Source organism: Malassezia vespertilionis, chromosome 1 (assembly GCF_029542925.1).
Source record: "Malassezia vespertilionis chromosome 1, complete sequence".
Lineage (NCBI taxonomy): Eukaryota > Fungi > Basidiomycota > Malasseziomycetes > Malasseziales > Malasseziaceae > Malassezia > Malassezia vespertilionis.
The window spans coordinates 18345-30478 of NC_079247.1; the positions used below are offsets into that span (position 1 = coordinate 18345).

Sequence of the window (12134 nt, forward strand, 5' to 3'; positions counted from 1 at the left end):
TTGCAAACATCATACCTGGCAGCGTGCCCACCAGCCCTGCTCGTTGCGGTCTGCATGCGAGGCCAGAAATTTATCCATAGAGCACAAACCGTCAGGGCGATCCTCACACTGCGACAGCTGCTTTAGCGGCACAATTGCATCGTTGAGTTTCATGCGTACGTAAGAAGTATCGTGCGCATCCTTGTTGTCCAAACTGCCTTTGCAATCAAACACCTCAAACACCATGCGCGCAGAAAATGGGACGACCAGGGAGGAGCGGAATGCACGCTGCTTGTCGTCCAGCGACGGCAACTTGCCCAAGTCGCTGAAGCGCATTGCGGCAATGACGCTGGTCAAGACCGAATCGTGTGTAAAGTCGGCGTAGATGGCGCGGTCAAGTGGGAACAAAAGTGGGTCCGTGTTGAACGTGGTGTTCTCCGAGGACTGTGTCTCAATATTCCATGGCGTGCGTGTCATCCGGCTAATCAGTTCATTCAGCCATCCAAGGCCCATGGCGGGTCCGACAGGACTGCCTGGGCCGTACAAGTCGTAAAACTTGCGGTCCCATGTATATTCGTACGCAAGCCATTCCTGCTCTGTAAACAAAGAGCAAAATTCGCTGTTCCCAAACGCCACTGTGTCATACGCACACAGTTGCTGCATTCCATGCAAGACCATCGGAGTGAGTGTGCCGCCCTTGACGTGTTGCTGCAAGCGTTCGATGGCACCCCCAAGATACTTGTCGGCGTAATCCTGTATGCGGAATGCATCTGCGGCAGCATTGCAGGCAAAGTTGGGGGCCATGGTCGTGTTAAAGTGCGGTTCCTCGATTTGAACCTCAAAGTCTGTCTTGTCCACCCAGGAATTGCCCCAGAAGCCAGTAGCCCATGCCAGCGCGCTATCCACGATGCGCTGCTGACTGCCGGTGCGCACAAACAATCTCTTGTTCTTGTTCAAATCCTCCTCGGCAAGCATCCCGTAGTCGATCGCTGCCTTGACACCGGACATGTGCAGCTGCTGGCGTCCCAACGGCACGAGCAGCTCGCGGCCCTGGCGGTACGTATACGTATTGAGGAATGCAAGCGGTCCATCAAAAGAAAGCGTACCCTTCTTTTCCTTCAAAAACTGCCGTACAAGCTCCGTCGGCGCGCCCGTGGTTGGGTAGCGCGAGCCATGGCGATGCAAGATATGCACTTGAGCCAAAGTGCATACACCCTTCGACGTGCTTGGCGTGACGAGGTACTTGGCATTGTCGACGCCTCCAAACGAAGCAGAGTAGTAGGGGCTCAATGGGCCCATGTGATGGAACGGGTTAAATTTGTCGCCGAAATTAGGGATATTGGTCTGGATCGGAGAGACGCCACGGGTCTTGGACGGCGCTGGGCGCATATACTGAGCGTATTCTGGCGGAGCACCCGTTGCGTACGTTCCTGGGTACCCTATCGAAGTAGGAAACTTGTGCAAGCCGTCCACGTTTGTGGTCGTGGGATGCGGCGGTTTGTATTCCGGCTCGGGCGCCTCGGTCGGCTCCATGGAAAAATAAAATGCACCCGCCGCAAGCACGAGCAAGACACCAAATCCAACCACAACAATAAGATGCCGTGTACGCGGAGGCAGTCGCGATATATTCTCGAGCCATTCTGGGCGCCCCGTCTTGTCGATATCGTCGTTTGTGTTCATTTGCGCGTCGACCTTTTGCTCGATCGTCTCGCCCCGCTCCTCGTCTTGCACACCTCCATCTTCCCACGTTGGAACCGACCGTATGACAGGCCTCCCTAGATCATCCGACTCTAGATGATGAGAAATCAAATTCTCCTGCTCCGCAGGATCCTCTTCCATACTGTCCCGCACTCGTTCGCGCATCGGGGCAAGCCAGCCGCCAGGGACCGCGGTTAAGGGATAATCACGTGATATACGCGTCCTGTGTTGGTTTGGGCGCGGCGGCCGTTTGTACATACCATGGCGTCGCTTTTGGGGTATGTCGTGGAGAGAAATTGACACGCAGCATTTCGCGCCCCTCATCTTTGCTTCCGAAGCGCGCTGCGGCGGAGCCCAGTCGCAACTTGTGCGTGATAGCGTAATGTGTTGACCACAGCCAACTCAGGAAGCTGGCCGAATCGACACTGGGTAGCGGTAACCTGAGTGTTGCTGTCCGCCTTCCCGAAGGAGAGCGTTTTGAAGAATGGTTAGCTGTTCACAGTATGTAATGGTGTGCAATTGACGTGCAGCGGTGGACTTTTTCAATCACCTCAATATCCTGTACGGAACCCTTACCGAATTTGTGCGTACCCATGCTTGCGCTGCTAACGACAGTGTACCCAGCGCGAGGTAAGGCCCCAGCTGCAACTAATTACAGTGCCCTGTTATGTGTGCAGGTCCCCGTTTTGAGTACCACTGGCAAGACTCGAACTCGGTCAAGTATCGCCGCTCTACGCGACTCTCTGCCCCGGACTATATTGACTGTCTGTTGAACTGGACTCAGGCGCATATCGACGATGAATCGCTGTTCCCCGTCGAGCCGTCGATGCCGTTCCCTCGCAATTTTGTAGACCGCGTCAAGGCAATTCTTCGTCGTCTCTTCCGGATCTATGCACACATGTACAATCATCACTTTGCACAAGTTTGTGCGCTGCACCTCGAAGTGCATCTGAACACCTCTTACCGCCACTTTTTACTCTTTGTCACGGAATATAACCTTGTGGACCCCAAGGAGATGGCGCCACTTGCGGAGCTCAACGATGCGCTTTTGGAGGAGAACTGATAGATGCTATAGAATTTTAGGTGATCTACCACGGCGCTACAGCTGCTGCTTGCGTGCGACGAGAAAACAGCTCTCGAGCACGTCCATGGCCTCGTCCACGTCGGCCTTTGTCAGCGTCAAGCTAGGTACAAAGCGCAGTGTATTCTGGCCCGCAGTGAGAATCAGCACACCGCGATGGCGTGCCATCGCGAGAATCTTGCTGGAAAGATCGGGCTGCTTCAACTGCAAGCCTAGAAGGAGGCCGCGGCCACGGAGACCATTCGGATCGACCATATCCTCAAACAGTACCTGGATGCGCTCCAGGCGCTCCACAAGGTACCTCGACATTTCCCTGACGTTTTCCGTCAGTGCGGGGTCCGAAAGCCTGCCAAGCACATAATGCGCGATGCGGGAGGTAAAAGGACCGCCGCCAAAGGTCGTGCCGTGGTCGCCCGCAGCGACAACCTCGGCGACTTCGGGGCGCATGAGCACCGCACCGATAGGGAACCCATTTGCTAGCGGTTTGGCCATCGTGACCATGTCTGGGTGCGCTGCAATGGGCATTTCTGAGTGACACCACATGGTCCCCGTACGGAAGAGACCGCACTGGATCTCGTCGTAAATAAGCACTGCGCCCACCTGGTCACACCGCTGACGCAGCGCAATAAGCCAGTCTATATCCGCTGGGAAGACGCCGCCCTCGCCCTGAATGGGCTCGACAATCACGCCAGCAACGCTCTCGTCAACCAACGATTGGAGGTTTTCAAACGAGTTGAGTTCACCGACACGCACATTGGGGATCAATGGATCAAAGGGCGCCTGGTACTTGGGATTGGGCGTCACGGACAAGGCGCCCATCGTCCGGCCGTGGAATCCATTTTGGAAGCACACGTACCCAGTCTTGGATGCCGGCGAGGTGCTGCGGCTGCTGCCAACTTTGCGTGCAAACTTGAGCGCGGCCTCGTTCGCCTCTGTACCGCTGTTTGCCAAAAACCCACGGAGGTGCCAGCTGTGCGGATCGAGGCGCGTTTTGGGCGCCAGCCCAACGCCGCCAAACTGACGCGTCAGTTCGGCAAGACGCTGCAACAGGCGACCACTCCAGTTGTTGTGATATAAATTGCTGGTGTGCACAAGGGTGGAAGCCTGCTCTGCCGCAATGTCAGCGACGCCCTCATCGGCATGCCCAAGCGAGTTGACTGCAATGCCGCCCGCAAAATCGAGATACCGTGTCATGGTTCCCGGCCCGTGGTTGTCTACCGGTACCTCGGCGTACAAGTTCAAGCCCTTTCCGCTACAGAAAATCACGGGCGGGCGGACGTACGTGCCCAATGTGGTCATTTTGAACTCGTCGAGCTCCTGGGCAACCGATGATCCTGACGGAGGGTTCGTGCAGTCCGCGTGAGTCACATCCATGTATTTGGTGCAAGGACCATTGCTTTGTGATGCAAATGCACGACGAAACATCGTCGATTTCAGGGAAGTGTGCTTTAAAGTGCGAGCGCGCAATACAGCAGACCACATCGTGATAGTGGAACAGGACAATTAATTCGGCTTTGTGGATGAGTCAATTGGAATTCGTGCGGTTAGCGAATATTTGGCGCGTTTCCTTGGCGCACTACCGAGACTCTACGGGCCACTTGGCTACTCGTTTTACAAAGATTCGCAAATGACCACTGCTTTAGCGGGACATTATGCAGGCGGTGCATTTGCGCTTGCGCGGAGCCGCTGCATCACACTTTCACGCTTGCGCTGGTTTTCAGTGTGTGTGTGTGTCATTTCGTTCGAAATCGCCGGTTTGTCGGTGCGGGTTCCCAGTCGGATATCCGTGGCGATACGTTCCACGCCCATAGCATGCACGGCTTCATGGCATCGCTCGAGCGCGCACCACACGGCAGAGATGGGTCCTTCTACGTTGGTCCCATACCCGCTATTGTCAGTGCACCGTACAGCACATACTGTAGCTATACTCATGCAATGTCAGTACTGCCATACAACACAACACCGTACGTACATCGTATCGGATTCCTTCGTCGTGCATCGATTCGAGCACCTGTTGGCATTTGGTAATATATTCACCGACAGAGGTCGTCGGCGTTCCCATAGGGATTACTGTACATGAGCGCCACCAAAAATCATACAGCAAAAGTCGCTGCATGTAAGTTCATTGGCTACACAATACCTACGCCACAGCATACATATCTGGCGTTCTCGTAATGGCAGAGTCGGACTGCCGTGCACAATCGTAGTGCGACTCCACGTGGCAAAAAATGCATTGCGTTGCGGATCCTTCCCTCGCCAATGCACATGACCGAGGGCGCGAACGTTTGCAGCTTTTCTGCGCTAGGCATATCGCAGCCACTGGTACGCGCGCTTCGTATGCTTTCCATTGCAATACCTACCCCCATTCAAGCAGCGACCATCCCGGCAATCCTGGAGGGCCGTGACGTGATCGGTGGCGCCGAGACTGGTTCGGGCAAGACGCTCGCTTTTGCATTGCCCATCCTAAACAAGCTAGCAAAAGATATGGTGGGGGGATATGCACTGATTCTAACTCCCACGCGCGAACTGGGTGTTCAGTTGCATGAACAGTTCCTAGCCGTTGGCCAAGGCAGCCGCATGGGCCTGAAATGCGCACTTGTCTTGGGCGGGATGGACATGATGAAGCAAGCAACAGAACTTGCAAACCAACGCCCACATATTATTGTCGCGACTCCCGGCCGCCTAGTTGATTTGCTCAGTTCGGGTGGATGCCAAGAATGGGGCCTGGAGCGCTGTAAATTCGTTGTGCTGGACGAGGCAGACCGTCTTCTCTCACCCACGTTTGCCAACGAACTTGCCTATCTCTTTTCTATCCTGCCACCTGCACGCCTGCGACAGACGTTACTATTTACCGCGACGTTGACGCCCGAGATTGAAAAGCTTACGTTGAAGCCTTCCGAGGAAGGAAAGCTAGCCCCGCTGCTTTGCAAGATTGAGATGAATACATCCACGCCGGCGACTCTTACCCAAGAATACGTACTCGCGCCGTCGCATATGCGTGAACCGTACCTTGTCGAGCTTCTCTATACCCCCCCATGCGGATCTGTGACGAAACTACAAAGCCAGGCGTTGTCTGTGTATCGAAAAGGCGCGGCGCCTGGGAAGCGCAACCAGGATAAGGAAGAAGAGGAACCGACTTTCCCGTCCACCATCATATTTGCTTCGCGGTGCCAAGGCGCAGAGCTACTGTCGCGGATGCTTACCGAGCTTGGAATTTCGAATGTGTCACTGCATTCGATGCTCAGCCAATCCACACGACTGGACAATTTGCAAGCGTTTCGTGCTAAGCGCGTCCCAATTCTTGTTTCTACCGACGTTGGCAGCCGTGGCTTGGATATACCAGGCGTGGAGATGGTCGTGAATTGGGATCTTCCTGCTGCATGGGAGGATTATGTGCACCGCGTGGGTCGTACGGCACGCAAAGGCAAAAAAGGCTGGGCAGTGAGTTTTGTGACGGAACGCGATGTATCCCTTGTGCAAGTGATCGAGGAAAAGATCAATAAACAGCTTGCGGAGCGCATCCTTTCGGAGAACAATGCACTGGAACGTATTTCGGCGGTTACCGCAGCGAAACGCGTGGCGTCCATGGTGCGTATGTTTGTGCGCTACTTATTTTACAGGCATTGCACGATGAGCATTTTGGCGAGCAGCGCGAGCGGCGTAAGAAAAAAGCGCAGCTCGCGACGGGCGAACGACCCAAGCACAAAAAAATGAAGCGCGCGTAACAAATCGTATAGTTTTTTTTTCTGATACCCTATAGATCCATGATTATGTATGCTGCTTGTACAGGGGTATGAACCAAGACGGTTAGTGGGTCGGCGGTGGGTGTGCCATCGGTGGTGGCGGCCGTGCGAAATTCGGCGGCGGCCTCGAGAAGTCCGGCGGCGGCCTTGAAAAGTTGGGCGGAGGGACAGATGTATGCACACCGAGAGGTGGCGGCGGCCGCGAATTAGGCGGAGGCGGCACTGTAGACCGGCCATACGAGACAGGCGTCGCACTGAAAGGAACGCGGCCATAGGCCATTTGCGGTGCGACAAGCTCCATTGGTGGGGGAAGCTTGCGCATCGAGTAGTCTTTCATCACTGTATCAACAATGAGCTGGACTTCTGCAGGTTGTAACGCTGGAATGAGCCTTTCATACACATACGTACATGCATAATAATCGCGCACATTCTGCAAATGATTCCGGCCAGAGTTGTGTGCTTTGCGTACTGACGTTAGAAAGGTTGGAGCATACCTGAAGTCGAATCGTGCGTCAAAAACACGTCACAATAATCTATCTATTAGCACTCCATACGCTCGCCCACGCACCGCAATAATGCTTGCCCATTGTGGGTAATGAAAGGCGTCGGCGCGTTGACACGTGCATTGCTGAGTAAATGTGGGACACATTGTCGTGTTGGCTGGGGTGCACTTGGCTACGATGTCGCAAAGCTTGCTGGCACATCTACAGCATGCTCTGATTCGCATCACCACAGTGTCTCCGCGTGTACTTGCAAGTCCACCCACACAGCCACGGCGAGCGAGTGTCGCTCTAATTTTGCGGATTCATCCGGCCGTAGAGGATGAAGCGTGGCTCCAAGGCAAATGGCAGAATGGCGAGGTGCGCGAGGACGATGCACACTTCTTTCCTACGATGTCGCGTACGTATTTACACTATTTTAATTTTCAGAGCAAGACGCGAATGGGACGTTGAGCACCGAGGCACGCATTCGCCAATTTTTCTCCTTGCCATGGGTCCAACGCGGTACGCCAGAGTTGCTGTTCATCAAGCGCGCGGTACGTGAGAATGACAATTGGTCGTCGCACGTTGCATTTCCAGGTGGACGCCGTGATGAGGGCGACGAGAGCGACCTGTACACGGCGATGCGCGAGACGTGGGAAGAGATGGGCATCGATCTTGCCGAAAAAGAGTTTCTCCATGTCGGGCACTTGGAGGACCGCGAGATTACAAGCAGCCTTGGGAAGCGCCTGCTTATGATACTGAGCCCCCACATATTTTTGCAGTTGTCCCCATTTTCGCAACCGCCGAGTTTGCAGCCGTCAGAGGTGGCCGCGTCCTACTGGGTGCCGGTAAACTTGCTATTCACGCCTACGCCCAAGTGGGGCACGATTGAGATTGATATTGCAAGGCATACACCGCAGAACTCGGTCATTCGTGCGCTCCTTCGTATTCTAATTGGGAAAATGGCGTTCCGCAGCATCCTTCTTCCGAATATGCCCACCGCCGTTGCTGAGGACATTGTGGACGGTGCCATCCAAGCGGCGAGCGGCCTGCGCTCTCGCACAGAGCTCGTTGATAAAGTTGCTACCGAGGAGGATGCAACGCGCCTGTTGACACCATCGGAACAAGCATACTTTGCGCAGAACTCGTCCGCGTTGCAGCTGTGGGGACTTACCTTGGGCATGACATTGGATCTGCTCGCTCACATGACCACGTATCAGATACAGCATCCGCGTGTGCCTATGAAGCAGCCAAGCTTTGTACAGGAGCTTCTTGAATACGCGCCTTCGACGTGGTTGATGGGCAGGCCCGCATCGCTCGAGCTGCAGCGCAAGGCGCCGAGTGTCTTGGAGGTCTTTCCACGTTTTAGCTATCCAGACGTAAACTTTTGGATTTGGGTGCTAGGATGGCGCTACCGAGTGATTCAGCGCGGCTGGGAGCGGAGCATCGGGACGGAGATGGAGCGCCGTGCGCACTGGTCGGGCCTTACGCTTGCTGCGTTTTAGTACGTTTTTTTTTTGGCAATGCACTGACAACAGCTCCGCGGTTCGTAGAGCACTGGTCGTTGCTATTACGCTGCGTGCCTTGGGGCTCGTAAGCCTAGTAACTATCGGGTCATGGCTAGGGCTCCGCCGCCTACGTTCCAAGCACGTTATCATGTAAGCGTAACATATCATGTACGGCCGCATCTATCTGCATGTAATCAATTGAAACATCCTCTTAGCTGTTCAGCGCCTCTGTGCGCTTCTTGAGCTCTTCAGACGACAATGGCTTTTCCAGCTTGTCTGCCTTTTCCTTGTCCAGCTTCTGCAAGCCCGGAGCGTCCGTTGTCATTGCCGCACCCGCGCCTGGGTTCGGGTTTACATTGGGGTTATCGTTTGGTCCCGGGAATGGTCTGGGGATAAGTGGGTATTGTGCGTACGCACTGGATCGTGAATTTATCACTTGGGTTTGACATGGTCGCACAGTGGCAATGCGCACGGCTACGGAGCTAAGGGGGTGGGGACGATTTGTCATTATTATCTAAACGCGTAATAGTTTACCGCGCACCCTTCGGGCGCGCGCTTAGTTGGCTTGGTTGGTGCGCTACAAGTCGCTACGCAGCCTTCCCTTTGCAACATGCTTTTCCGGAGCTTGGTTGTAGCAAATGTGGTGCTCACTTTTGTTTGCGCTACTGTAATTTCACCTCGGGCTTTGGTCTCGAAGCGTGACGATAACCATCGTAAGGAACAGCCCGACCATGCAAAAAACCTTCCCATCATCAACGAGGTTCCTTTTCTAGGAAACGATTCACTGCCGTACAGTCCGCCCGTGTATCCCACTCCGAATGTATCTGGACTAGGATATTGGGACGATGCAGTGGGTAAAGCCCGGAGTGATGTAGAAAAGCTAAATCTGACCGACCTTGTGGATCTTGTTACAGGCAGCGGTTGGGGCAATGGCCCCTGTGTGGGCAACATCAAGGCACTTTCCAAGATCAATTTTAAAGGTCTTTGTTTGCAAGACAGTCCCGATGGCCTGCGTGGTGTGGATCGAGTCACGGTATTCCCCGACGGCATAACCACAGGTGCTACTTTTTCCAAAGACCTCATGTACGCGCGTGGAAAAGCAATGGGCGAAGAATTCCGACGCAAGGGTGCTCATGTACAGCTCGGGCCTATGGTTAACGTTGCGCGCGCACCGAGCGCTGGGCGCAATTTCGAAGGTTTCGGTGCGGATCCGTACGTGAATGGCGAGGGTGCATACTATACGACGCTCGGTGTTCAGGACCAAGGCGTACAAGCGACCCTGAAACATTACATTGCGAATGAACAGGAGCATTTCCGCAACTCGGGTTCGAGCAATGTGGATGGGCGGACCGAGCGCGAGCTCTACTTGCATCCGTTTATGCGCGGCATTCAGGCAGGGGCCGTTTCGGTCATGTGTGCCTACAATTTGGTGAACAATTCGTGGGCTTGCCAGAACTCGGAGCTGCTCAATGGCCGCTTGAAAACCGAGCTTAATTTCCAAGGCTATGTCATGTCTGACTGGGGTGCACAGCATTCTGGGGTTGCTTCTGCACTTGCCGGTTTGGACATGACGATGCCAGGCCAAACCGAGTGCTGTGAGAAAAATGTTACTTCCTACTTTTGGGGTGTCAATCTAACGGAAGCTGTGAACAACGGCACGGTGCCCAAGTCACGTCTCGACGATATGGCCACGCGCGTGCTCGCTGGCTACTATTTTTTGCATCAGGACAAGGATTATCCTAAGACCAATTTTGACTTTTTCGATATCCTTGATCCCGCCAAAAATGACGCGGTCGATGCGACAGAGGATCATGATGAAATTTCGCGCCATATTGCTGCGGCTGGCACTGTGCTGCTGAAGAATGAGAACGATACGCTTCCGCTGCGAAAGCCCAAGAAACTCGCCATGGTTGGATCTGGCGCTGCTCCGCTCTACGAGGGACCGAACCGTTGGGCAGATCGAGTGGGCTGGCCCTACGGCACGCTTGGTCAAGGCTGGGGCTCTGGCAGTGTAGACTACTCCTACTTTATTTCGCCATACGAAGCGATTCAACGGCGTGCACGCAAAGACCACACTGCGGTCAACTGGTGCTTTGACGACTACGACCTTAAGACGGCGCAAAGTGTGGCCAACTATAGCGATGCTGCACTCGTATTTGTTTCCTCCCTCTCTGGCGAAGGCTTTGGCTCCGTCCCAGCAAGTGATGGCCTCAATGGAAACATGGGCGACCGCAACAATATCACGCTCTGGAACGGCGGCGAGCAACTGATCAAAGCCGTGACGGAAGTGAACAACAACACGATTGTTGTTGTGCACAGCGTCGGCGCAGTGTTGATGGAGGACTGGATTGAAAATCCCAACGTGACGGCGGTGCTTATGGCGCATCTCCCGGGCGCAGAAAGTGGCAATGCACTGGTGGATGTCTTGTGGGGCGAGTACAACCCATCTGGTCGGCTGCCGTATACCATTGCGAAGAACCGCGAGGATTACCCTGCGGATGTACTGTACAACAGCGAGAGCGCACAGCCCCAGATTAATTACACCGAAGGACTCTTGATGGACTATCGCGCATTTGACAAGCACAACATTGAGCCGCGCTTTGCATTTGGCCATGGATTGTCATACACCTCGTTCAATTACAGCGATCTCTCGGTCGAGTTTGTTGGGGACGAAGTGAGGAAGGATGATTGCCGGTGGAATTACCGCTGGGGGAAGGATAGGGCACCCTCGGGATTGCCTTCGTGGATTTTTGAGCCCATGTACAATATCAGCTTCACGGTGCAGAACACGGGAAATCGCGATGGTCACGAAGTTGTGCAAGTGTACCTTGCGTTTCCGGAGGAGAGTGGCGAACCTCCTCTTGTGCTTCGCGAGTTTGATCGTATTTGGCTGTCCAAAGGACACGACCAGCGTTTGACCTTTTCGCTTTCGCATTACGACGTTTCCACCTGGGATATAGCTCAGCAGCAATGGTTGCAGCCAAATGGTACGATCTACGTTCGCGCCGGCGGCTCCTCACGCGCACTGCCCTTGAAGAAAAAGCTAACTTAACGTTTTTTGAGTCTAACACTACCTTTTGTAGAACCGGGAATGACTATTCATATCTGAATCCACGGTGATGGGAATACGTACTGCTTGCGATGCTCCCGACCAAGCGCCGTCGACAAACTGCGCTGCGGACGCCTGCGTCTCTATGGAACGTGGGCCTGGGGGCGACACGTACCGTTTCGGGTCTGTGGGAACGACCGCGAGCAACCAGCGGCGTAACCGCACTGTTGGCCAGAAGAATGGTATACGTGAGGGTATCCATGCCGAAAGTTCCTTGGAGCGATCGTGCTGTAGAGCTGTGGGAAGCATTGCAGTCTGTGCACCTGCCGAGGTACTGTTTGGCTGCGGTTCTGCAAGCAAGGCAAGCACCGTGCACATAGGGAAAACCAGCATGAAGAGAAGCATGTTGAGCAAATTGCTAGGGTGGAAGAAGGAGACGAGCGTGGAGGGAATGCCGAAGCCGACCAGGTACGTCCAGTGCGACTCGCAGAACCGCAAGCGCTTCTCAAACGACCATCCACGCACGATCCAAACTTGCTCAAAGCAAAAATAGCCATCCACCAGGCTGAGTACGAAAAATGAAAGGAGCTTGCC

General features: G+C 54.4%; 7 protein-coding genes across 7 annotated transcripts; 4 read left to right on the forward strand and 3 right to left on the reverse strand.

Moving 5' to 3' along the window:
- Positions 1-9: 9 nt before the first annotated feature.
- Positions 10-1842, reverse strand: MVES1_000012 (uncharacterized protein; the record flags this gene model as incomplete). Its single annotated transcript, XM_056204875.1, has 1 exon — positions 10-1842. One exon carries the CDS (start codon positions 1840-1842, stop codon positions 10-12), a length of 1833 nt encoding a protein of 610 aa, XP_056060850.1.
- Positions 1843-1938: 96 nt separating this feature from the next.
- MOB1 (Mitotic exit network component) lies at positions 1939-2740 on the forward strand (the record flags this gene model as incomplete). Its single annotated transcript, XM_056204876.1, has 6 exons — positions 1939-1955; positions 1985-2044; positions 2084-2178; positions 2208-2260; positions 2302-2307; positions 2336-2740. The coding sequence occupies 6 exons, from the start codon at positions 1939-1941 to the stop codon at positions 2738-2740; spliced, it is 636 nt and encodes a 211-aa protein (XP_056060851.1).
- Positions 2741-2776: 36 nt separating this feature from the next.
- On the reverse strand, positions 2777-4132 carry ARG8 (acetylornithine transaminase; the record flags this gene model as incomplete). Its single annotated transcript, XM_056204877.1, has 1 exon — positions 2777-4132. The coding sequence occupies one exon, from the start codon at positions 4130-4132 to the stop codon at positions 2777-2779; it is 1356 nt and encodes a 451-aa protein (XP_056060852.1).
- Positions 4133-5095: 963 nt separating this feature from the next.
- Positions 5096-6483, forward strand: DBP8 (RNA helicase; the record flags this gene model as incomplete). Its single annotated transcript, XM_056204878.1, has 2 exons — positions 5096-6346; positions 6379-6483. 2 exons carry the CDS (start codon positions 5096-5098, stop codon positions 6481-6483), a joined length of 1356 nt encoding a protein of 451 aa, XP_056060853.1.
- Positions 6484-7181: 698 nt separating this feature from the next.
- Positions 7182-8488, forward strand: MVES1_000016 (uncharacterized protein; the record flags this gene model as incomplete). Its single annotated transcript, XM_056204879.1, has 2 exons — positions 7182-7401; positions 7431-8488. 2 exons carry the CDS (start codon positions 7182-7184, stop codon positions 8486-8488), a joined length of 1278 nt encoding a protein of 425 aa, XP_056060854.1.
- Positions 8489-8702: 214 nt separating this feature from the next.
- On the reverse strand, positions 8703-8940 carry MVES1_000017 (uncharacterized protein; the record flags this gene model as incomplete). Its single annotated transcript, XM_056204880.1, has 2 exons — positions 8703-8877; positions 8909-8940. The coding sequence occupies 2 exons, from the start codon at positions 8938-8940 to the stop codon at positions 8703-8705; spliced, it is 207 nt and encodes a 68-aa protein (XP_056060855.1).
- Positions 8941-9101: 161 nt separating this feature from the next.
- On the forward strand, positions 9102-11543 carry MVES1_000018 (beta-glucosidase; the record flags this gene model as incomplete). The annotated part of the gene is made up of 2 exons (XM_056204881.1): positions 9102-9119; positions 9189-11543. 2 exons carry the CDS (start codon positions 9102-9104, stop codon positions 11541-11543), a joined length of 2373 nt encoding a protein of 790 aa, XP_056060856.1.
- Positions 11544-12134: the final 591 nt, after the last annotated feature.